General features: G+C 39.9%; 1 protein-coding gene across 8 annotated transcripts in view; it reads left to right on the top strand.

The window, feature by feature from the left end:
- Nucleotides 1–23,440, top strand: part of COBL (cordon-bleu WH2 repeat protein) — a 153,005-nt gene that overhangs the window by 120,223 nt on the left and 9,342 nt on the right. For 7 of the 8 annotated variants that reach the window (XM_021385620.1, XM_021385623.1, XM_021385622.1 and 4 more), the window contains 3 exons: nucleotides 6,676–6,979; nucleotides 19,488–19,591; nucleotides 20,847–22,864. In XM_021385620.1, coding sequence (XP_021241295.1) covers nucleotides 6,676–6,979; nucleotides 19,488–19,591; nucleotides 20,847–22,864 — 2,426 coding nt within the window. The remainder of the gene's footprint in view (nucleotides 1–6,675; nucleotides 6,980–19,487; nucleotides 19,592–20,846; nucleotides 22,865–23,440) is intronic. The other variant, XM_021385621.1, reaches the window with a different exon arrangement.

Below are 23,440 nucleotides of genomic sequence, written 5' to 3'. Positions count from 1 at the left end.
CACATTTAAAGAACCTGTTGGCAAAGAAAACACGCATGGGACATAAGGCTAGGAGGGAGACTGAAAATACTTCATTATGTGAGAACTGGGAGTCACATGCGTGCCTGCATGAGTCAGCAACGTGCCCTCATGGTGATGAAGCACTAACCACATACTGAATTGCACTAGCAAGAGCGCAGCCAGCAAATCAAGGGAAATGATCACTCCCTTCTGCTTGGCTGCCGTAAAGCCACATCTGTGCTCATTGTCCAAATGTGGGTTCAGTTTTGAATTCCCTCAGACAAGATACTGACAAACGAGAGCAGAGGCAGCAGCCTGGTAGAAGGTCTCTAAGATGGCTGTTATGTTATGTACATGGAGGTGCTGAGGTGCACAGGGCTTTTTCATCCTGCTAAAGGGAAGGGTGAGGAGGATTTGAGTGCTGTAGTGCAGGAAGAGGCAGTCAGAGGATCTTCTCAGAGGTTCGCTGCAAAAGGCTTAGAGGCAGCAGCAGCAAGCTGGAGTGAGGAAAAAGAATTAATTTGGCATAAGAAAAAGTTATTCATGGGGAGAAGCCGTAATGTTGCCCAGGGAATGATTTTTGGTTTTCCAGAGAGTCTATGGTATCTCTGTGCTTGGAGATTTTAGGAACTCAACTGCTCAAGGTCCTGAACAGCCTCATCTAAGCTGCCTGTGGAGGTTGTTCAACTAGGTGACCTCCAGAGGTTCTTTTCAAAGGAAATTTTTCTGGAATTCTATGAGCTAAATGACCTGAGACAGCTCTGCATCTTCATTTTGGAGAAGGACTGGAGTTGCAAAGCATCCTCACCATCGCATTCATTGGGCACATCTTCAGCTACTGCAGGGCAGTTACAGGAATTGAGAGGAATGTGCCAGAGTTTAGTCTGTTCCCCCACTTCCTAATTCTATTGTTAATGGTTAACAGTGCTCATTATTTAAATAATTATTATTTAAATTTAAAAAGTGAAAGTAGTCATGTAGGCTCAAGTATACTGAGAAACGTTGAATTAGAACTATCTAAATTGCCATAAATTCGGAGAGGACAGCCCATTCTGTCTTGTTCTTTAGCTGAACCTATACTTCACATACAAGTTTTTGACTGATGAGCAAAATGAGTAAAATGTAACCAGTACACATTGCACCTGTGTGAAAACTCTTACACTGCTCCTGCATTGCATATTTTTATGATCTCTGTTAATCATTGCCATAATTCCCCATTTTTTTCCACCAGACTTCTTCCAAGTACGTGAAAAAATGCACACTTTTCTTGAACACTGATCTTTACTTTGTGCCACCAGTGCAAAGAATTAGAGCAATTCTTTATCTTGCTAGAAGTTTTAAGTACTGTCAGTAAAATAATTATGTTGCAATTTGAGCATCATTATAAGAATTATTATTCTTTAACATGATGAAGTTTGTAATATTTTTAACAATTTTATTGTAATAGGCCATTTGAACTACAGCAGAGCAATTTCAATCCATGAAAAGAAAGTTTTTTGTCAGTGGAACAAGTGGTGAAAGAAATTGGAAAATAATTGTCAACCTCTTAGAGAGCAAGAACTCAGAGGAATTATAGGAACTCTGCATCTCTAAAATCAGTACAAAGTTCAGTTGTTCACATCAACTCCTACCTCTTGAAAAAATGACTTTGGATGTACTCTATCATCGTTGAACGTGACAGTAAACAACCAGTAGTGTCATAAAAGCAGGATGGTGGTCACAGCTCTTAGCGAACAGTTGCACTTTTGCAAGAGAAGACGTATGCCTTGTACACAGCGGACTCTGAGGGAGGGATGGTTTGGTCTTCGGTGATGTGGACTCGGGTTCTAACTTTGTACATCTGACCGAGACATGCATCCTTTGAACACTTCAGTCTGATCTCAGTCTCATTTGAAGTCGATGGTGGTTATTTTCATTTCAGTAATCAAAGCGAGGATTTCACCCATGATTGCCATCATGTATTGAATTCAGTCTTCATTTCTGAAATTGTGTATTGGCATTTAAACCAGATGTTTATCTATCTCTCCATCGCTGGCATTCTGTATGAGTAATATGTACATATATGCATATCAAACTGCGCAAGTGCAGATATGGCTCTTCTAAACTCAGAGCTCAGTGTCCTCCTAATTACTTACAGCCTATTGAGATTAAAGAAACGAAATCTCTTTTGTGTTAAACAAGAAGCTTGCATTCTTTACTGATGAGCTACTCTCCCCTTTGCTTCCTGATGATCAGGGGCAGCATTCCTGCAAACAGTTTCCCCACGAAAGCCGTTGTCGGTTGTGGTTGACCTAATTGTGCAGCGGCAGGCCTGGTGCTGGGGAGCAGGGCAGAACTGTGGCAGGGCTCTCCTCTGGGCCTTGCAGCATCTCCTCCTGGTGCACAGAGGGGTACAGAGCAGGGCAAGGCATGGAGGTACGCTCTGACTTCAACTGTGGATGAGATATCTCACAGACATTTTAGTAGAGTTGGAGACCACCACCCACTTGAAGCCAGGAGTTGAACTCTGTGATCCTTGTGGGACCTTTCCATCTCAGGGTATCTATAGTTCTAAGTGGGTTACATGTAACTGAAGTAAGAGCTTGGCACTGTTACTCCTTCAGAAATGCAGACAGTCTTCTGAGGTGCAGCATTGTTTCAGTAATAAATTGTCTGTGGCTATCATTATTTGCATGCCAGGTTGTGGAGTAAATGCTCAGTTTTCTGTCTTAACCTGGTTGTTTTGTGTCTGCATAAGATCTTGAAAATCAGAGGCCAAACTGAAATGATCTTGGCATCATGATAGAGAAGAGAGCTTCAAATAGTAAATTTTTTCTTCATTTAACTGTAGAATTACCTCAGTTGGCTGCCATTACTGTGGTCACGTGGTGCTCAGCGTGTGGTGTTTTTCTGCATGCACACTCCCTCTGAGAAGAAAATGTACAAAAATCGTAGCACAGGATTGCATCTGCTACTACTCATTACCTGGTTATCTGTGTAAGACTGGAAAGTTGTAAAAGCTATTTTCTGATTCCCAGAGTCAAGACTGCTCAGTAAGTTGAGGTAGACTTTTTTCACATTGTGTATTTACCTGGTAAACTGCTGTGTCCTAATGTGGCCTGGATATCTTCAGTTTGCGCTGGTGAAGACTTGTTCAAGTGTGTGAAAGGAAGAACAGGTTCTTACTTCAACCATCCAAGGATAGCTCCACTTTACAACAGCTGAAACGTGTCATAGAACTTCAGCAGTCAATATTCACGTATGCATTCACATTAAGACAGGCAGTAGTGGCAGTCAAAATGTTTTACCTCATCCAGCAACTCTGGTGACATGTGTTAATTATGTTAGAATTAATGGATCTTCTCCGTGAAGATAAAAGATGAGGGAACTGCTTCAACAAATTGATAGGCTTGAAGAGAGAGAGTTGTTTTGGTTTTGCATGGGAATTTAATCATTGAATTGAAGGACGTCTTTCTGTATTCCAGTAGTTCAGTTAGAAGTTTTTAAACAAGAAGGCTCTTACACTGCACTGGATGATTCAGCTGCCGAGACCCAAACGTAACTGATAGGGATCGATTCACACAAGCAGACATGGGTAATAAGAGAATCGGTTTTCATTCTGTCAGTATGTGGGAAGAAAGGGTCGGGGTGTGGAAGTCCTGCAGCAGAGCACCTTGCTGGATAAAACCTCTGAGTGGATAGGATTTTGCTACTGCAGTACGTGAGTAAGGCTGTGTGACCAAGGATCTATAATCCCAAGCACAAAGATGCCGGAAATTGTTGCGGACAGGCAAAAAGAGGAGCAGGAAGTGAGAGAGACAGCTCGAGAGGAAAAGCCTGCCACCCGGTATCAGGAACTGGAAGCAGGTACTTAGTCATAATTTGTCGTGCCAGCTACAGGGTGAAGATCATTTATGGCATCCTGGTGACAACAGATGTGGCTACTGTTACGTTGAGGTCTCTTTGCATCAAAATATACTGCATTGTGCATTGCTCCAAAACTTTACATGTGCTTCTGCTCTTTACCTTCCACTCATGACTTCTTTCCTATATCAGACTTTACTTTGTTCTGTTTTTAACCTTTCGTAGCTTTTACTAATGCTTTGGTGGTGGATTGTTACTGGGGTTTATTTGTTGTTGTTTGATTAATTGAAAGCCAAGCAGGCCATACACTCTTACTTGTTCATTTACTGTATATTTTTGTGGGTGTTTATTGCTGGGTGTATAATGTCAAGTTATTCTAATTTCTCCTTGATACTGGTGTTTTCCTAATTGTAGTTTTGTCATGAGCATACTATAATTCATCAGTGTCACATAATTCATTCCTATAATTGATATTTTTACATGGAACAATCTCTTGGATTAAAGCTGGAACCTGGAGTTAATGTTATAGAAAATAAGGTCAAAGAAATCAAGTAACATTTCTTCCAAAGTCACAATAGAGTCTTTGGATCATCTCCCATCATTAATATTGATGCCTGACAGCACCTACAACTTTAATCATGATTTGTAACCCTATGAATTTTATTGCTTCTGCTGTCAGAAATCAATTTCAGTACTTAATGGCATCTTGTAACCTCAGTCAAGGAGAATGTTGGTGTGATTTTTATTTTAGTTTTACTCAAAGCTTCACTAAGTTACACTCTTAGAAGACTTTTTTTTAACATAGATGTTTTCAGTTCCCTGACTTAAAGAGAATAGTTCTGTGTATAGTGTAATGCAGAATTATTTCAGAGATTTTCATTGACATGTAGCTTCATGTATGCTTCAAAAACTTGTAGATTATAACTTTACAAATAGTGAAGTGTATGTTTCATCTTAATCACACTTGTAGATGTGGGACTCTTCATGTAATTAATATGTAATTAATATCTAACGCAATTGTCTGCAGGATCAGACCATAACCAATTGTTTAACCTTCCTTTTGCTTATGGAGATTGAAGAAGAAATTGGGGCACACTTCTAATTCCCAACTGAACATTCAGACTAGTCTTTATTGATTCCTTATGATCAAAAGTAGTGTGTTTGGGTTGTTTGCTTCTGTCTCCAGTCACTCTCTGAAATTATTGACATTATTGGCTGTTCCCCTCTAATAGTGAGATTGCAGTGTGGAGTCCAGAGTTGTACATTTCCTAAGGAAAATAACAAAATTGTATTTCTCACCAAAAAAGACCAACAAAACAGAAAACAAAAAGTTTAAATGATGTGGTGCAAAAAAAACCACATGCACACACACAAAAAAAGAGCTACAACAATGTACAAGTATCTCATAGGAAACAAACTAAATCAGAACTTGAAAAACCATATAGTATCTAATCGTCTTTCATCACGTGCAACTTTTAATACAATTAAGCATGCAAAGGGCATATCACTTGATCTCCTTCACAAATGACTGAAAGTTGGGAAAGGTTCTGCTTTGAATTGTGTTTACTTTTTTCTAATGCTGCTTGATTTTTTATGCTTTGCTAAGATATGATTGTTACTCTCCCACTTAACACATAGGAAATTGAAAGGTGGTAAAATGAAGTGACTCATCCACTAGGCCATGTGTAGATCTAGTTTACCAATTCAGCGTCTTACCTGGGAAATGCTGCTTATTTCTACCTCTGTATAGTCTTATGGGAGGTAGTTTGGCAGCGTTTAAGAGGAGTAATGAGACTGTCATCACAAGTGATAACAGGAATCATTTCTTGCACCACATCTTTTAAACTTTGGTTTATTGTTGAAGCTGAATTTTGCTTTTTGTTTTGGTTTGGTTTTTTTAATCATATACATACATACCATCTCATTTAAATTTACTTTCCTACTTCATTGGAAGCAGTTGAGAGCTCACATCTCTCTAATTCCTCAAATAGCTGTCCCTGTAGAGTTGTTTCTTTAGAAAAGTAGGGAAGATGATAAGAACAGTATAAAATCTAACCTCCACAGGACATGCGCAGCAAAGCATCTTTAAAAAAGCAAAGAAGGATGAGATTTTTGTCATGTTACAAATCATCTCTGTAATTTGTAGGTTGCTCCAAAAGTAATGCCTGCTGTTTATTTCCTTGGAAACTAAAACAAATAGAAAGAGAACATTAACGCTGTTTGATACAGAAAATTCTCAGCTACAAAACACTATTTTTCAACATAGTCACCATTATGAGCTATGCATTTTTGCCAACAATGAACAAGATTCTGCATGTTACACTCCTAAACATCTGTACCAGTGGAGGTGACCTGCTGTTGCCACTACCAAAACCACCACTCACTGCCGTAGTGTGTTCACGTCCACTGTTTGGGCTCCAGAAACATTCAGCAAATGTCAATGAATGTCAGTGGGTGACTCTTTTTCCATACAGAGGGATGCGAGTTCACACCTTCATCCTCACTTCCATGTCAGGCGCCATTCTGTCAGACTGCCACTGTGCTGTCATCTGTCACACAGCTACAAAATGGAACAGAATACTGGTGGTAAGGTTCAGCCTTGGCTGCCATACCACCAACGTCTGCCTCTGACATCATGAGACAGCATAATAAAATAGAAGGCTTTACTTTCAGAGCAGCCTCTGTATACACAAATATTGAGCTCTGTTCTATTCTACTGTTTCTAGTGGATTTCATGTATTAATTTTCTAGTTACAATACTCTCTTACAATAGATCTCTGTGTTTATTTCCTAACGACTTTCAACTAACGTTACTTGCTGTATTTCATTTAGAGAGCCTGCTGCCAGCACATGATAATTTTTATGTAGTGGATGATACAGTTATGGAGCTATCAGAGGTAGAAGAAACAGCATCAGAAAGCAGCTGCTTTGCATCTGAGGACACCACTGAAGACTCAGGTGTAGTGAGCTCCCCATCTGATATTGTGTCGCTGGATTCACAAAATGACAGTATGAAGTTGAGAGACGTCAAGCTGGTCAATGGCTATGTGGACTCTGACACAATCTATGGTGCAGAGACTTGCCCTGTAAAGAACACGTACTGCGAGAACATGGGATATGCCAGTACTCTACAGAGGTAAGAATTCATTTGAAGCCAATTCTTGGAAAATATTTTGCATGTCCTACTTGCAGGGAGGCATATAAGAAAGCCAGCTTCTTTTTTCTGCTCTTTCGTAAACCAGTACCAACGCCAGGTAACTCCTCCCATTGAAGAAACTCTCTGCCAAATCCCCTCCAGTGACATACTTGTAGAAACTGGCAAAGGTCACTTTTCTGTTTGAACTTGTAGTTAAGTTTCTTGCTAAAGACTGCTGCCCTCCAAAGTTAATTTCTCCAAAAAGTTTGAAGTAACTTTCTTACAGTTTGGTTTCTTTCGTGTTCTGATGGTATATGAACTACTTAAAATGACATTTTGTTTTGATCTAGAAAAATAACTTACAGGTCATAAATAGAAAAATTTATAAAATAGGAAAATTCAAGTTATTGGAAGTCAGGTAGAAAAGGATTATATTCAGTGAAATCTGGGGGTTTATTTGTGGGTATGTGCATGTACATGCATATGTATGTTCACCTACTGCTCGCTTCCGCTGGTGTTGTACTTTGGTGTTTTTTTACACTTTTTTTTTTTGTATAAACAAACATTGTACTGCAGTTTTTGCAAGAAAATATGAGAACCTGAAATTTAACTGGAAACTGCCCTCGATCAGAAGTGACTCTGACACTGTTTGTTTGCCAAAACTCACATAGTTGGTGGCAGGGCCACAGTGGGAACCCAAAATTTATAGGACTTTGCAAATACAAACTGGCCAAATAGGAAGGAAGCTGTGCCTCCAGCAAGGAGGGTGGCCTGGTAATACTGACAGGGATCCACTCTGTGTGATGCTGCCGAGTCATGGGACAGGGGCCAGAAATTCCTCTGAATTCTCAGTTGACACAAAGTCTGTGCTTTCTGGTCTGTCTCCATTCAGCTACTAATCTGTAGCCCCTTCATAAGAGCATGTATCATGACCTAGTTATTTCCTTCCACACATTTCTGAGGGAGAACTTCATCCTGGATCATGCAGTGGATGATGAATTAGGTATAAATTAGGCCAAAGTCAGTATTTAACCTATTGGAATGATTTCAGGGCTTTTCCTTTCTCATCAGTATCAAAGGGAACAGGGTCAAGTCTCATTTAGATACTGGTTCAGAAATACATTTTTCTTGTGATTTTTTCTTCTGTAGTGTTTTAGGTCCTGATATAGTCTGTCTTTGGAGGATTAAATGGGCTAGTATAGTAGCTACAGTTAACATTCCAGACCTGATCCAAAAAAGCAACCCATTAATTTCAGTAGTAAGATAATTAAGCAGTCCCAATTTTCCTTACAGTCAAGGATCTGAAGGATTAGGAAAACACACGCATACATTTAGAGAAAAAAAAAAAAAAGAAACATTGCCATAATTTGAGTGAAGACATCAAGGCAAAGCATTGTAAGAAAATCCTAATCAACTGAAAATATTTTGGACTTCTTCTAGATTTTGAATTTGCCTTTGCCACACAACCTAAATTTTTGATTTTTAAAATTTGGAAAGAGTTCTTAAAGAAGAGGCAACAGGACAATGTGACAAAATACATTACTAATAGACTTTGCAAAAGCCAATGACCTGAGGAACCATTTCATTGGCTCGCCAGCAGGGCTACCACTTGCCAAGCAGGAGGATTGGAAGCTGGAAAGACATGTGGGGCTACAAGAGCGCAGCCCATCATGGTCAGGGCGGTCATCGTCCCCCCTGCTCAGCACCTGTGAGTCTGGTTCTGTAGTACTGCATCCAGCCCCGAGAGAGGATGACAAACTGCAGAGGGTCTGTAGGAGAGCCACAGGGGTGGCAGGGTGCTGGGGCATGCAATATAGGAGGGGGAGAGGATGCAGGGGTTGCTCATCTTGCAAAAGTAATGTGTATAATGGAGGGATCTGATTGCTGTCTGTCACCGTACAAAAGCAAGACTGAGAAGAACCTGGATGCAGAGGCTTCTTGGGGTACACAGTGGAAGGAACAGTAGCCACTAGCTGCTGTAAAGGAAATAAAAATGGAATATTAGGAAGAAATTCCTCAAAATAGGAGTGGTTAAGCAGTGGAGCAAGTTGCCCACAGATGACAAGAAATCTCTGTGTCTGGAGGTTTTCAGAACTCAGCTAGAAAAAGCCTTGGAAAGATTCAGCTGATTTTGAAACTATCCCTGCTTGGAGGAGCAGGTTGAACAAGGCGCCCAGTCTAAACTTCGGTGATTTTAGTATTCTAAATAATCCGTATTTAATATGTCCATAATTAAAAAGGAGAGGAAATAAGAGATGGTTTTGCTGTTGAGGTAGAGGGTTTCATGAATTGTGGGGTATTTTAGTCTCTGGGACTGCAAAATTATTTAAAATCGACTTTAGGGTAGAGCCAAAGTCTAACATTTGTGATGGATTTTAGTGTCATGGCAGCAACCATTGAGGCTGGCTCAGCAAAGATACTAATAGTAAAATCTTTGAAACTTTTGTGCTCTGAATGTGCCAGCAATGTTTGAAGGTAAATCCAGTTCCACTCCTAAAATATTTTTGTAGGAAAAACAGCTTTGAAAATTGTGCTCTCTTAAATCCTTTTGAGGTTAACTTGCTCAGCTTTTAAAAGCCACTTCCCAAGTGTAGAGGGGAGGAAAAAATGGCCATTTTTTTTAAGCTATTCATATTGAATTCACATTTTAGTGGGATTTAAATCAGTTCAGAGTACAGTATTGAGTACAGTCAAATTTGGAGAACATCAATTTCAGCTACTGTTGTCAGAGCAGCCACCACCCCAATGATAAAATCTGCTGGGAGCTCTGAGATTATATGTAGTTCTTGTGATGAATGAGCTTCTTTGAGGACCAAAGCAGCCTTCTAAATTCCCAGACAAGTCAAAGTGCAGTTTAAATGAATAATCGATACCAAGCTGTAGAGAGTTTCAAATGTGTTTCAAAAGCTACAGAACTTGAAGGAAAATTTTACATGGAGTTTCACAATTCCTTTTTGTCTTTTTTCCAGTTTGTGTACCAAGATCTAACTCAGTTCTAAAAGGAAGACATGAAAAAATAAATTTAGAGAACATGTCAGTACTGTAAAGAAACAGTGGTTAGCAAAAGTGAAATGGAGTCATCCTTGAGGATTTCTGAAGCCAGAAATCATAGCTAATTTGGACCAGGCTTGGGGGAAAAAAAAAGTTAATAAAAACAATGGAAATATTTAGCTTTAAATTGTAAAGCTAGCTAAAACTCGGGCTTTTTACCCTATGAAATAACTATAATTCTATATAATACAATCATTTTGTACTGTGTGGGTAATAAAAACTACCCTTAAAATGGAAGTAGATTATATTTAGAGTGTGGAGAGGCTATAAAGAAGGACCAGATGGTCTTTTGCTTGTACACCTTGATAAACTTCAGTGAAGAGCACAGTCAAGCCTGCAGTTCTTCAGCAGGTTTGTTCTGAGGTCTTAACCTGCACTCCAGATTATGAAGAGTATGTTGCCATGTTGCTTACTTTGGTTAATTGTATATGCATTTTAAAATTTATTTTTCTTGGAGCTTCTGGAATAGGTCACTGCGTGGCATGGGTCGTCTCACTGCAGCAGAAATGTCTGATAGCTTTAGAATATTACAGCAGGGTCTGCACCTCATCTGCTGCTGGAGTCAGGGGAAGCGTAGAGTGTTAAAGGATACAGTCTTCAACATGCAATACGTTTGTCTGCATGTAGCAGCATAACAGTATGGCCAGGGTAGTAAGTAAACTTTATACATACTGAAATGACAATTGCAACATACTACAAATCTTGTTCCCAAAGAAGAGAGACAAATTTCTAAAAGAAAGTCCCCATATTCCAGGGGTTTCCAGTCCTCCATGGTCTTGTTATCCAGTACGTAAGAACCACTTGCGTGTGCACCCTTTTTTGCTCTGTTTTGGGATTCTTGTTTAAGCAATCTTAATGCAAATACACAGAAGAGTTAGCATGTAGACTACCAAATCACTCTACCCTCGGTTCTACCCCTAACCTATTAAAACATCTTTGTCTCTGCCTCTGATATGCCCATCAGCCACTTACTGTGTAAAACTCTGCACAGTTATGGTATCTCACAGTACGTTTATACAGTGCCTGGTAGAGCTGAATCTTGATCTCAGCTGGAGGTGCCACAGGATAACCCCTATAAATAATTGACTACATGCGATATTGGCTGTGAATGTTTTAGTAACCGCTGACTCTGAACACAGTACAACATAGTTCTCTTTCTTCATATCCTTCCTTACAGTTGATTTGTGTTATGTATCTGTTCACCAAATTTTAATATATAGTGTTAAATGAGTAACACGAAAACCACAAAGAAGCTGAAATGTTGCTTATGTAGCAGTAAGCTCATCTCATGATCTCACAGTGTTGCAACTCTGTCCTCCCATACCCCCTCCTTTCCCATCCCTTGTATGGTGTCATCACGCAAGCTCCTTGGGGCAGGGATCAGTCAATTTTATATGCCTGTAAAGCATCAAGCACACCTACTGTCTCGAGCTTTATAAATAATTACACATTAAAAATAATTTTAAAATAATGTTATTAGGGATGCTAAGTCACATGCTCAAAGTTAGCTAACGTTAATATTAAGACTGTGTAACCTTAGTTTCCCCCTTTAACCTTAATTCCCCCCCCCCCTATTTTGTGCAGTATGATAAAGTCTCTAGTTAAATGATCATACTCATTTTGTTTTCTTTCTAAGTTTCAGAACTCAATGAATGGAGCAGGTATACTCAGTTCACATTCTCTTCTGCAGACAGGACTATTTAATTTCCTCTTGCTCTTTCTATCTGACTCATCACACTAGTATCCATGTGCCATGCAGACTTTAATTAATTTCTCTTCCCAGTACTCATGTGAGATGAAGAGGAGGCATTGTAGCATTATCTTACTGTAGAGAAAGAAAGGTTATGCACAAGGTCAGGGCAGACCAGTGACCATTTAGACCACTCAGGACCCATTTATGTCTGAGGAGTGAGCATTCAGACAACACTTCATGCATCAAATGCACCTCTGCATTTCCTCCAGGCTCCATTCTTCAAAGGCATTTAAACATTTTGGCAGAAATAAAATAACAGAGTGCTCATGGGCATGATGCACATTGTTGCCTTTGGACTGCCACCTATCAGAGGTATAAGGTGTAGGCAACTGAAGTGAGAGTTAAGAGGCCTTTAGAGTGGGTTGTCCTACCAGCCGCACTCAGAGCAGTAAAAACACTTTAAAATACAAAATATTTTATTCAAGTTTAGGAGGGTTTTTATGGGATTTTTTGAAGTGTGTTAAAATCTAAAGGGAACTTGCTGGTTTTAAAGCAAAATAAATGCATCGTCATAAATGCTGACTTACCAGGGACAATAAGATAAAATATTCTCCAAAGGCCTAAAAAGGATTTTCCCCTCCTTTGAGTTCCTCCTGTGTCAGTAGCCATGAAGGAGGATTATTTTTTCACGTACAGCTAATTGAGGGCATAGGGTGGGGGTTGGGGAGCCCTGCAGAGATCAGTTCATGCTCTGGATCTGGATAGGGAGAATCCCGTTTCCTCCCTTTCTCTTGGGAGAATTTGTTACTTTGGCTGTGGTTGTGGTGGCTGAGCTGTGGGGAGGAGAGGGAAAACTGTTCTCTTTGTTACCAACCTGAGAAATACTCAGCTGTTTGCTACAAAATTCTTTGAGTTTTGATGATTTAGATTAAAACAAATGCTTGAAAGGATAGGGGTGGGTGAACTTGTTCTGCTTAATTTTCAGCCCATTCAAATTCAAATGTTACAAGGTTTTGTGTTCCACTTGGGAAGGACAGGAGGGAAAAAGAACTTGGTAGCTGGAGTGAATTTAATGATGAAGCAGGTCAGAGGAAGAGAAAGTATAATTGTGAGTGGCAGAAGGCAGTCGGAAGGGAGGGGAAAACTCTAGTGAAACTAGCAGTATGTGTATACATAATATTTATACACATTTGAGTGTACAAATATACTCTATATAGTTACTTGTCACTTGCAGCAATCTTAGAGAAATACTGGAAAGCTTTATTCTGTCATTCCCCTGCGAGTCAGGTTTTATTTTAGCTGGGTAGACATGTGTTTTACTCTTTTGTAAACAGAAATGTACTGCCAATGGGGAGGAAGGAAGATAAAGGGTTAAAGTGACGGAGAGAACTTCATGGGTGAAAAATTACTTAATTAAGCCCCAGATGTCTGACAGATTTGCAAGCCTCTGCTCCTTACATAGTTTTGCTAATTTCCCTCCTTATCTGTGGCTTTCCCTTTCCTCTTGTTCCAGAAAACTCTTTAGATTTGGATATTCTCATACACTTTTTTGCTGGCAGATGTTCATGGAGGGAAGGTACTAATGATATTATGGTTAAGTAATAGATACTCACAGTCACTGTAGAGCAAGAGTCCAGATTAGCCTTTCTGTTAAACTCATTGGCTGGAAAAATTGTCGTATACTTTGGAGCTGTGTAACGGATCGGATGTTAGGAAGCAGCTTGGGTTGCTAAAGGTGCAGTGAAGGGCTCCGGTCTTTGCTCTCGTATTTTTCTGTGTAAACCAAGAGGAGTTATTTAACCTCAGTGTGCCATCATTTAACCTGCAGCGTTACTGTGCCCAGGTGACATTTCTCTGTTAACATTTAAGTCAAGCTAGTTCACTTCCCTGACTATTTCTGGCAATCCTGTCTGCCTGCAGGCTTTCCTATTGAGAAGCTGTTGACAGAGGACGATGCAAGGAGGGGGAGTGGGGGCATGCTTCCAGCTGTAGAGCAACTGCAAGCTGCTGCCTCTGCAGCCTATGGGAGGACCCTGAAATGCATGAGACATATGTCTGGGGCTCTAGAAGCTTAAATCATCGTGGTATGTAACAGGCTTAGAGATTTCTAGCATTAAGGGACTCAGAAACAAAATAATATTATAAATAAGCAGAAATTTTTTCATTTGTTTTCTGTTTCTGACCAGTAGACATGGAGGAGGACTGCAAAAGGACCATAAACCTAGCTGCTGCAGAAAAACTACTCTCGTTTCCTCCTCTCTACTTGCAAGTTCTTATTTTAATCAGGTGGTATTTTATCTGAGGGCACTGCTGGACCTATGTATTCTAGATTTGGAAAACAGATTAATCTGATTTCTGATTATTTTTATTCAGCACAGATGTAAATGCCGCCTAAAGACCATTGCAGTCCCACAGAGCTAAAAGCAGAACACAAACTAAAAACTTGGAACAGAAATGATACTTGCACCTGGCTCTCAAAAAGTATGTGGAGCCTTCTTTTAATTGGCTGTTGAAGAGCATAAAAAGCAAGGTTACATGGCATTCAACAGAATATGAACATGTGTGTGATTTTGCCTTTCCTTAGTTCCTGCCACTTTCAGAAATCTTGCATGAAAGACAACTGAGGACTGTTATCTAGTCAGTTCTAAGTGGGATGTATTTTCCACTATGTTAACAGTCTGCTGTCAGCATTTTAACAGGCTTTGGTCATACAAAGCTAGAACTTTGAAACTTCACGCTCATGTTCACAGGAGGTAGCTGAAAAAAAGAATCTCATTGGTCTGGTCATAGCTTTGATGATCAGAAAGTCCACTCCTTATAGTAACTGCTCTTCTTCCCTTGAAAGGAAATAGAGAAAAAAAAAGTCATCTAGCTTAAGAAATACAGAAAATGGAAAAATGGTCCCTAAGATTTTGTAAACTCTTGAGTACTGTGGAAAATAGTTTCCTTCACTTTTGAAGAGTACTTTGCTGCATCAATCACAGAAGCAAGTGAATAAGCACTTTGAAATTACTTGATGTCCTTTCTGGCCTGGTTGAATAGCAAGTCATATCAAAAAAGGATGCACTTTCAACCATGCTTTTTACAATTTAAAATCATTCAACATCAGCCTTTTCTGTAACGCCAGCTATGATAGACCCCAGGTGGAAGCATTTATCTCCCCAGCATTTTTTCAATCCATTTTGAAGAGGAAGAATTTGGATATATGCAGCAAGGTTAAATTAAATCCCCAGTTCCAGACTGAGAAGACACTTCGAGCAAGGTGGGTAAGCCCAGTCCAGAGTCACCATAATACTAGTCTTCCATGACGGTCAGTTCCTGTTGGCTGCTAAAGATGCATATGAGGAGCTGAATGCCTTCATGTCCATTGAATCTGGAATCTTCCTCATGGAAGCTGCTCCTTCCCCCTGTGTCCTACTGCACTGTGAGCCTTTCTGGATTTGACTATTATTTACAGTGGCTCTGTCTGCCCTCCCCAGCTGGTGATTTAGAGTAACTATTGTCTCAAGATTTTTGATTTAATAAAGGTAGCGCAAAATGGGTGAGGGTCTCAGAAAGCATTCAGTGAACTTGAGAAATGTCCGCTGCCATTTCACTTTCCTGCTGCTCCTACAGCAGATCATGAGTCTCCATCAGTTCTTGTTGTGTCTGTCAGCCCCACACAGATGTCTTGAGTGCCTGCATTATTTCAAATGGTACTGAGTGCCCCAGTTGGACAACTGAATCTTTTCCTCTGTCTCTTCCCTGTAGTTCAGATAGCTCTGCATTATATTTTCTCAGTTATGTTGCAAGCTGTGGTCTACCTGTAGACTAGCATAGGGAATGCTTTCCAGAATTCCTAATTGGTACCCAAAGAAGCTTTGGTCAGTTGTACCATTTGCAAAGCCCCAGTAGAACAAAAATGTAGAACAAAATGGCAGCTTCTGTCGTTGCAAATCTGCTGTATTTTAACTGTTTGCTGCTTCTTTTTAATGCATTTCAACCAAGATTTATCAGAGTTTTTTTCTCTCTTTCTTAGAATGTAAACTTTCTCATAAATGTCTGTCTCTCGTGGCACTAATTTGACAAAATGCTGCAGTAAGTTTCATTTTGTCTCCAACTGTGTGAGTGACTGCTGGAGAGTAATTATGTATTGTAGCCTGAGCTCAGTGGAGCACTAACGGCGGTAGTTTAGTAGTCTCTCTGCTCAGTTCTGCACTCCTGCACAAATCTTGGCTGATCTACATAAGTAATAAGTGAGCAGGCTTCCAGGAGCCATGCATGTTTGCCACTTTGAGCTTGTGCTAAATGCTGCCCATTTTTAACACCTCACATTACCAGAAAGGCAACAAAAAGGTTATCAAGTTGTTCCTTAAGTCAGAAAAGCATGTGTGAGAAAATGCCAATGGTAATGTTTTTCCAGAATGTAAAACATAGTACTGGAATTAATCCTGTATTTTTCTTGGATTCTGACCAAAATAGAGCTGTCAACAAAAGAAAAGTGTATAGCGTTAGAAGGGAAGAGGGCTTTGAAAAAATATTAGAGGCCCTCTTGTTTTCCTTTCCCAAATACTGTTGTGTGAAAGAGCCTTTTTAGGCATATTTATAGACTATGTGAGCTACTGGAAACTACCAGACTTTCTCCTCTCAAAACACGTATCACATTTTAAATTCCCAATACTAAGAATTTCAAGAAGAGCTCTGTGATTAGTATGCATCTTCTGGCTTGCTTTTTAGGTGAGTTTGGAGATGAACTGAACAATAGCTCTTTTAGGAATTTGGAAATGCACAAGGAAAGATCTGCTTTTTCTGAAGCTCCATCTGTAAAAGCTAAGAATCCTTTTATTTTCAATGCATTGTTCTCTTCAGAAAAGTTCTCTGAATTGGGTAGTATTATCCCACTTGTCTAGACGAGGAGATTGAAGCCGAAATTGAGAGGCAAATTACCTATAGTCACTACATAAGTCCACAGAGGATAATGAAAGAAACCTCTGCTGACTGTTGCGCCCAAGAAGATGATTTTCCTGTAAGGAGTCTTTGAAAGATTCTCCCCAGCTGCCATGAGAAAAGAGCTGGTCAGTGCAGTGAACCCATACTGCCTGTCTGGAATCCAAGAATCCCTGTCCTAGGCGCAAAATATGTTTTCTTAGATGAGTCGCCCGTAAAATCCTCAAGCCAATTATTTTCGTTATTTGCTGGAGAAAGCCCAATACCAACAACCTTAGTAATACACATTTTGGCTGTATTGAAGACTAGTCAGGCAACAGACAGATAAGATCAGGTACCAGAAGATGGTGAGCTTGCATGGCCTTCATGGAACAAGGTCTCATTCTCTGATGGGTATGGATTTACACATACATCTTCCAAGGTTTTTTCTCAAACCATAGCTGAAAGCACCTTCTTCACAGTAGCTTAGAGAAAGTCTCAGTGAAGGTCAAAAACTTGCTTCCAGCTTTGGGAAACTATCCCATAAGGCCAGTTTTGTAAAGAGGAAAACAGTATTTGCTTGCCACACTGCATAGACATGTTGTTTAGCTGGTGCACAGTTTAATCATTTTTCTCATTGAAAGTGCTTTCTTTTAATTTGCAAATAAATGGTTTTAAAGTGCGCTCAGGGTAGCAAGTATTTTTGCTATTAATTTTATAATTTTTTTCACTGCAAAAACAATACGACATTCAGGTGGTTCATACTTCTTGCCACCTTTAGGTTGAGAGGGGTTTTTGGCAGGCTTCTACTTTTTGAACAGTTTGAACACTGCAGTAAGCTTAAATCTTGTCAGTTTGTCGGATGAGTGGTCTCATTGATTTGTGTGTGTGAACACTGCAGCGTACAGTAGGATTGCTGTCTTACAGAACCAGTTGCTCCCATTAGAGACTTTGACTGAATTGTGCCACCTTTCTCTTAATCCATCCGGGATAAAACTCAGGTCATCATGATCTTGAAGTAGGAGGACTGAGCCTGAGCTTCAGTTTCATCAGTTCATATTGGCTTCTGGGGATGCTCGGGGCCTGTCAAAGCTCTGATCAATGGCAGATGCTGGAAGAAATGATATTGCACACAGAGAACACTTACTGCACTGCATCTCTTCCTCTGTATTCAAACAATAAATGCAGATTTCTGTCTTCGGAAATCTATAGATTCCAATTTGGGAAACAGTTCAGGTATTATACGTAGCTTTGCCACCTTGGATTCATCCCAATTTAGGAAAAGGAATCAGGTTCCAAGTCTGCTACAGAGGATACAAGGAAAGGAGAGGTGAATGCAAAAAGAAAGAAAGAAAGAAAGAAAGAAAGAAAGAAAGAAAGAAAGAAAGAAAGAAAGAAAGAAAGAAAGAAAGGAAGGAAGAAAGGAAGAAAGGAAGAAAGGAAGAAAGGAAAGAAGGAAAGAAAGAAAGAAAGAAAGAAAGAAAGAAAGAAAGAAAGAAAGAAAGAAAGAAAGAAAGAAAGAAAGAAAGAAAGAAATGAAAGAAATGAAAGAAATGAAATGAAATACCTTAAATATGCTTAAGGTATTTCATTTAAGCACATGCTTAAACATGTACTTTCAGCTAGTTCTGCTAGGAACAAGAGAAAAATAAAATAATAAAATAGCAAAAATACCAAAAATAGAAGATACGCTGTTAGAGATCATTTAAATCAATGTCAGGAATCATCCCCAAATATTTATTCAAAAGAGTATCTTTAAAGGGGAGCAGAAAAGTAGCATTTTTTCAGGTGATGCTCAGTAAACTAGCAAAAAGAAAACCAAAAACTCACCTGTCACTTTATCTGTGTTATTAACGGTTTGATCTTGAAAAGGGCAAAGTTGCTTCACCTGACCAGAGTGGCTTAGGTGTGGTTAGATGGAAAATTATTTTGTCAACAGGCTAATCTCAAGGGCAGAACTTAGAGGCAGTGTCACAGATGACGTTTTGACTTCAGGTGAGGATCAGGTAACTGAAAAAATGAATTGCCCAGCATGAAATCCTGGCTTCACTGATTTAGATAGGAAAGCTCTGCTGGTCAAGATTCTTCCTAGGAAACAGAAGGTCTGTTGTGTAACAGGTTTTTATGTGTTTGTTGTTGTGAGTTTTTTTAAGGTTTTTTTTTTGTTGTTGTTAAGATTTTTCTTAGTTTCATCCTCTTTTCTTTTTTCCTTTAATAAGCCAAGGCAATACTTGGCACTCATTCTGGTTTTATACTTGTTTTTAGGTCATTGTACAACTTTGTCAAAAAGCGTAGAGTTATTTCTTGGCAAAATCAGGCCACTTTTCATTAGAAACAGCTCTCAAGGGATTAGTTTCTCTTTACTCCTCCCCTCCCTTCCCCCAGGATGCACAGTGATTGTCTAACACTATTTCACTCTATTTATTTTTCATCATCATGCAATTTTTATTTAATTAAGGTGCAGATTTTTTTGGCAAAGTGCGTACATGAGATGGCTAGTGGTCTGCTTTAAAATTACATGGATATACAAAAGCTTTGCCTCAGCATATGCTGCTTTTCTACAGTCCAGCTGACTTGCATGCTTCACGGTGAAGCCAGACCATTTCTTTGTGATGGAGTTTATTAATCCTAATCTTTTGATCACCAGCACATGGAGTATGCTCAGGCATCACTGAGATTCCTCCTAGATTTGAATGTGTCTGTGCGGTTTGTTTGTCCAAGGCTGCCTATTTTTTGTACTTTGGGGAATGGATTTCAGAACCCCAGTGGAACCAAAGGGGCTGAAATGAGGGTATATTTCAGAGCAGCAGCGCAAGGCAAGAAAGCAGGAGACCCAACATTTTTTTTCTCTTTACTTAGCAGCAAAAATGAAGAAATGGCTGCGGCTAAGCAGGAGAATGAGGATATGTTCATTGATGCACAGCTCCAGCAGACTTTGGCTGACCTGGATGAAGATTTAGAAGGTGGGGAACTGTACAGCCTCTGAGGCACAAAAGACACAGGCACAGCCTGGAGAAACACAGCCAAACTGCACTGAGACACCTTCATTTCTCACTAAGATCACTAGCAACAACTCACAGGTCTGAGTTAGAATGTGGTCCACCTAAAGTGGCTGGCTTCCTTTTGCTTCCTGGCCAGCCACTCTTTATACACCAGCACAGAATATTTTTCAAGCTGCTTATCAGATTGTCATTGTATTTTGGTGTCTGCTAACAGAAAGAGATGAACAACAGATTACAGATGCATTTTGTGAGCTAAATTTGGTATAATTTCATTTACTTCAGTGAAGCTAAATCAGTACTGAATTTAGCTGTCTTTCATAAACAATGCTTCTGTTGCTTATTTTATCGTAGTGAAATGGAGAAGAGGGGACATTCTTGCACCCAATTACTCCTCCCCGTTAGCACACGTGTTTTAAAGTTAAACATTAAAAAATGTGAAAAGAAACAGTGAGAAGAGATAAAATCTCTCCACAAAGCAACATTCTGCTTCTGTTTTTCCTACGGTAAATACAAATATTTCACTATTAATAGTTCCCCATCAAATGATGTTCGATACTTTAAAACTTTCCATCTTTATTTCAGAACTTTGGCAGTGAACTGGATTCCAGTTTAATTTCTTTGAGTTTTCTAGCATTGTCATTTCTTACCTTCTTGTGTTGGAACCCTTGATTTATACTAGCAAATCTGAGAGGAGAGTTAAGCTTCTTGCACAGCAAGGCTTCTGGAGTCATTGGTGATGAAGGAAAATGAAAGAATGGAGAAAAAAATACAAGTTCTGTTTCTTTGTTTGCTTGCTCAAGGAAATCCTTCAGCTGGGTTGTTATTACTAACCAGGTCTGGGAAACATAATTTGAAGTTGCTCACTGTTTCTCAGAAATGGTTCTCCTTTGGAGTCATGTGGTGAAATGTTTATCACTGAGAGAAGTTAGTCAAAGATAAGGTATGAACAATAGATTAAATTCTGCTTTCAGCTGCATTTGTATGTTTCCCACTGGCTGAAGAAGGACTGCAGGAATATTTTGGCTGATCCTAATCAGCAGCCGGACAATAAAAAGGACCCAGATCTCTCCTTTTTTGTAATACAGGCATAAATATATTCCTGCTAGCTTTAGTGGAACTAAAATATCTGATCTGGGTATGTTTGCATTAGCTGTGTAATTTAAAGTCGTATTGCCTAAATATTGCCTATATATAATACTACATGTGTGTTTTACAGCAATGGATGTTTTAAGTAACTCTGACTCTGAGCACATCAGTGAAGTGTTGAGCCCGCATACAAGAAAAGTTGAGATCCCCCAAGATGTTGCTAGTTCTGTTCCAGTAACAGTCATAGATGATGCTCCAGAAGTTACCATCTATAACTCATCTGGAAACCAAGAGACAAAGGGTTCACGGAATTTATCAGCTGACTCTGTTAATACGGAACACTTTACAAATAAAAACAACAATGCAGGTTCCTTTGATAAGGGACACACTGATGGTGGTGCTGCATGTATTCCCAAGGACCTAATACATCAGCAGCCATCCGATAACGAGTTCAGTCACTTACCCGTGGAACAGAGGAGGGATATGTTTGAATCTCTCGCATCCTCCTTTGAAAAAAGAAGTGAAAAGAATGTAAGAGTAGAAGCTCCGCCCAGACATGGTATGAAGTCTGAGGAGTGTAAATCTAAGCTGACTTCATCTCACTCCAAGACTGCAACTGAAATCAGTACAGCAAAAGAGAAAGGAAATCCATTTAATGAATGCAGTAAGAGGGAGAGACCTCTGAAAAAAAGTAAGTCAGAACTAGAAATCAAACGGCCACCAGCAAAAAAAATTGAAGTAGAAGAAGTCCCATCAACACCCCCATGGTGTCATCGTGCCCAGAAACTGGAAACAAATTATGAACCCAAAATGGGTTTGACGACCTTCAAAGTTGTCCCTCCCAAACCTGAAGTAAAAAATTTTGATAGAGGTCTTTCAGTCTCCACTGGTGCCATTAAGATAGATGAACTAGGCAACCTTATCAACCCGAAGCCTGTTGTCAGTAAGAACATACCAGGTACCTCTACTGGTGAAAGTGAGGAAATTCCTCTTGGGAAAGTGAAGGCATTCTGGAGGTCAAGTTCTATGGAAAAACAAAGTGATGACTCTGCTGAGCATCTTGCTAAAAAGCCAGCAGTTACCACAAACTCTAAATCCTTTGTTACAAAGCAGGAATGCAAACCCGTCTGTCTTGCAGCTCCAAAACCTGTAGCACCACAAACTGTTATTTCCCAGGTAGGTGAAAAACAGTCTGAGAATGAGAGGACCAAACCACCTCTTCCAGTTACGCAGTCTCAGGTAAAACCATTAGTGGTCCCAGCCATTAATAAGGACAAGCCGGAGCTTCCATTTCTAAAGCCTCATAGGAGAACTTCAAGTCAGTATGTGGCCTCTGCCATTGCGAAACACATCAACCTACCTACCTTTAAGTCTGATTCTGCAGATTTGCATGAGAAAGATGAAAATAAGCATGGGGCAGGAGAGGTTAAAACTGAAGCTGAAGTTTCCCCCAAAAGGTGTATTATTGTGGCCAAATACAGCCCCGTGGAAACAGAATCAGCAGAAACAAGAGAAAAAATTTCTAGTATTTTTACTTGTAGTCAAAAAGCACCCCACAGATTCACACCTGGTGATAATTCTGGCATGGAAAACAAAGTAGTGAACATCAGGGCACCGAATCAAGCAACTCCTGCTAGTTTCTATAAAAAGAATGCCAGTGTCCCACTTACTAAATCCTCTTCAAAGGATAACAACAAAGCAGAAGATGATCACAGTTTAAACAGCAAACAAGGTACAGCAGACAAAAAGACGCATCTTTTGTTTGACCAGAAATGTGAGACTTTGCCCCGTAGTAATTCAGTCTCCTCTCTCAAGTCACCTGATCTCCAAGGAGCCTCACCCTCCTTTAGCTCCTCTTTGCGAGTCACTAAATGGCCTCCTGCTGACAGCGTGCAAGTTAGTTCCCTGAAAGCATCGCCCGAGTTCAATGGTGTGACAGCAAAGGCAGAATCAGAACAGAATGACAAACCTGATGATTCGGCTGCAAATGCTAGCGATGAATTGGATGTTAATGTGCAGACTAATATCTTTGGACCAAAGAAGAAGTTCAAGCCTGTTGTCCAAAAACCAATTCCAAAAGATACATCGCTGCACAGTGCCCTAATGGAAGCCATTCAAACAGGAGGGGGAAAAGAGAAACTCAGAAAGGTAAAGTGGAGACTTTATGTAGCCTGTTCAGGTTACAGAAACCTGTAGGCAGCCTGTCAGACACCAGAGGCTTTATAACTGGTACATCTGCCAGGACGCTGGAGCACACATGGCGTTTGAAAAATTTATAGTGGCAAAGTGCAGACTACGCCACTGGTTATTCTGCACGTCTTATATGTTACGCAACACCATTCCTGCTGCCCTAGCTAAAAGAGGCAAAGGGGGAGAGATACAACATGAAGGAGAGGTAATTGAGGTTAGCTAAGGAGCCTCGCCTGCATTTCAGTGTGTTACGTAAAAAAGGAACACACAGCACGTAGAAAACTTAGTAGTAAGTGCCTGCAAAAGAAAGAAGACCCCAGTTTGTGTTAGTAGACAGTGCTAGTTAGCTACTGATTTTAGGCTCAGGGGTTATGAGGCTGCATCTGTATGTGTGGCATTGGTAACTGGGACCTACACATATCCTTACATTCAGTGTGAGCTCAGGTTGTAAAAGCAGGCACGAAAGCAGACAGGCTGAGTAGTCCCCATAGCTTGCATTCCAGTGCAAGTGCTAAAAATATTTTCAATAACATT

This window comes from Numida meleagris, chromosome 2 (assembly GCF_002078875.1).
Source record: "Numida meleagris isolate 19003 breed g44 Domestic line chromosome 2, NumMel1.0, whole genome shotgun sequence".
NCBI classification, from domain to species: domain Eukaryota; kingdom Metazoa; phylum Chordata; class Aves; order Galliformes; family Numididae; genus Numida; species Numida meleagris.
Note: the sequence above shows the minus strand (reverse complement) of the source record. Positions and strands in the feature narration are given on the sequence as shown.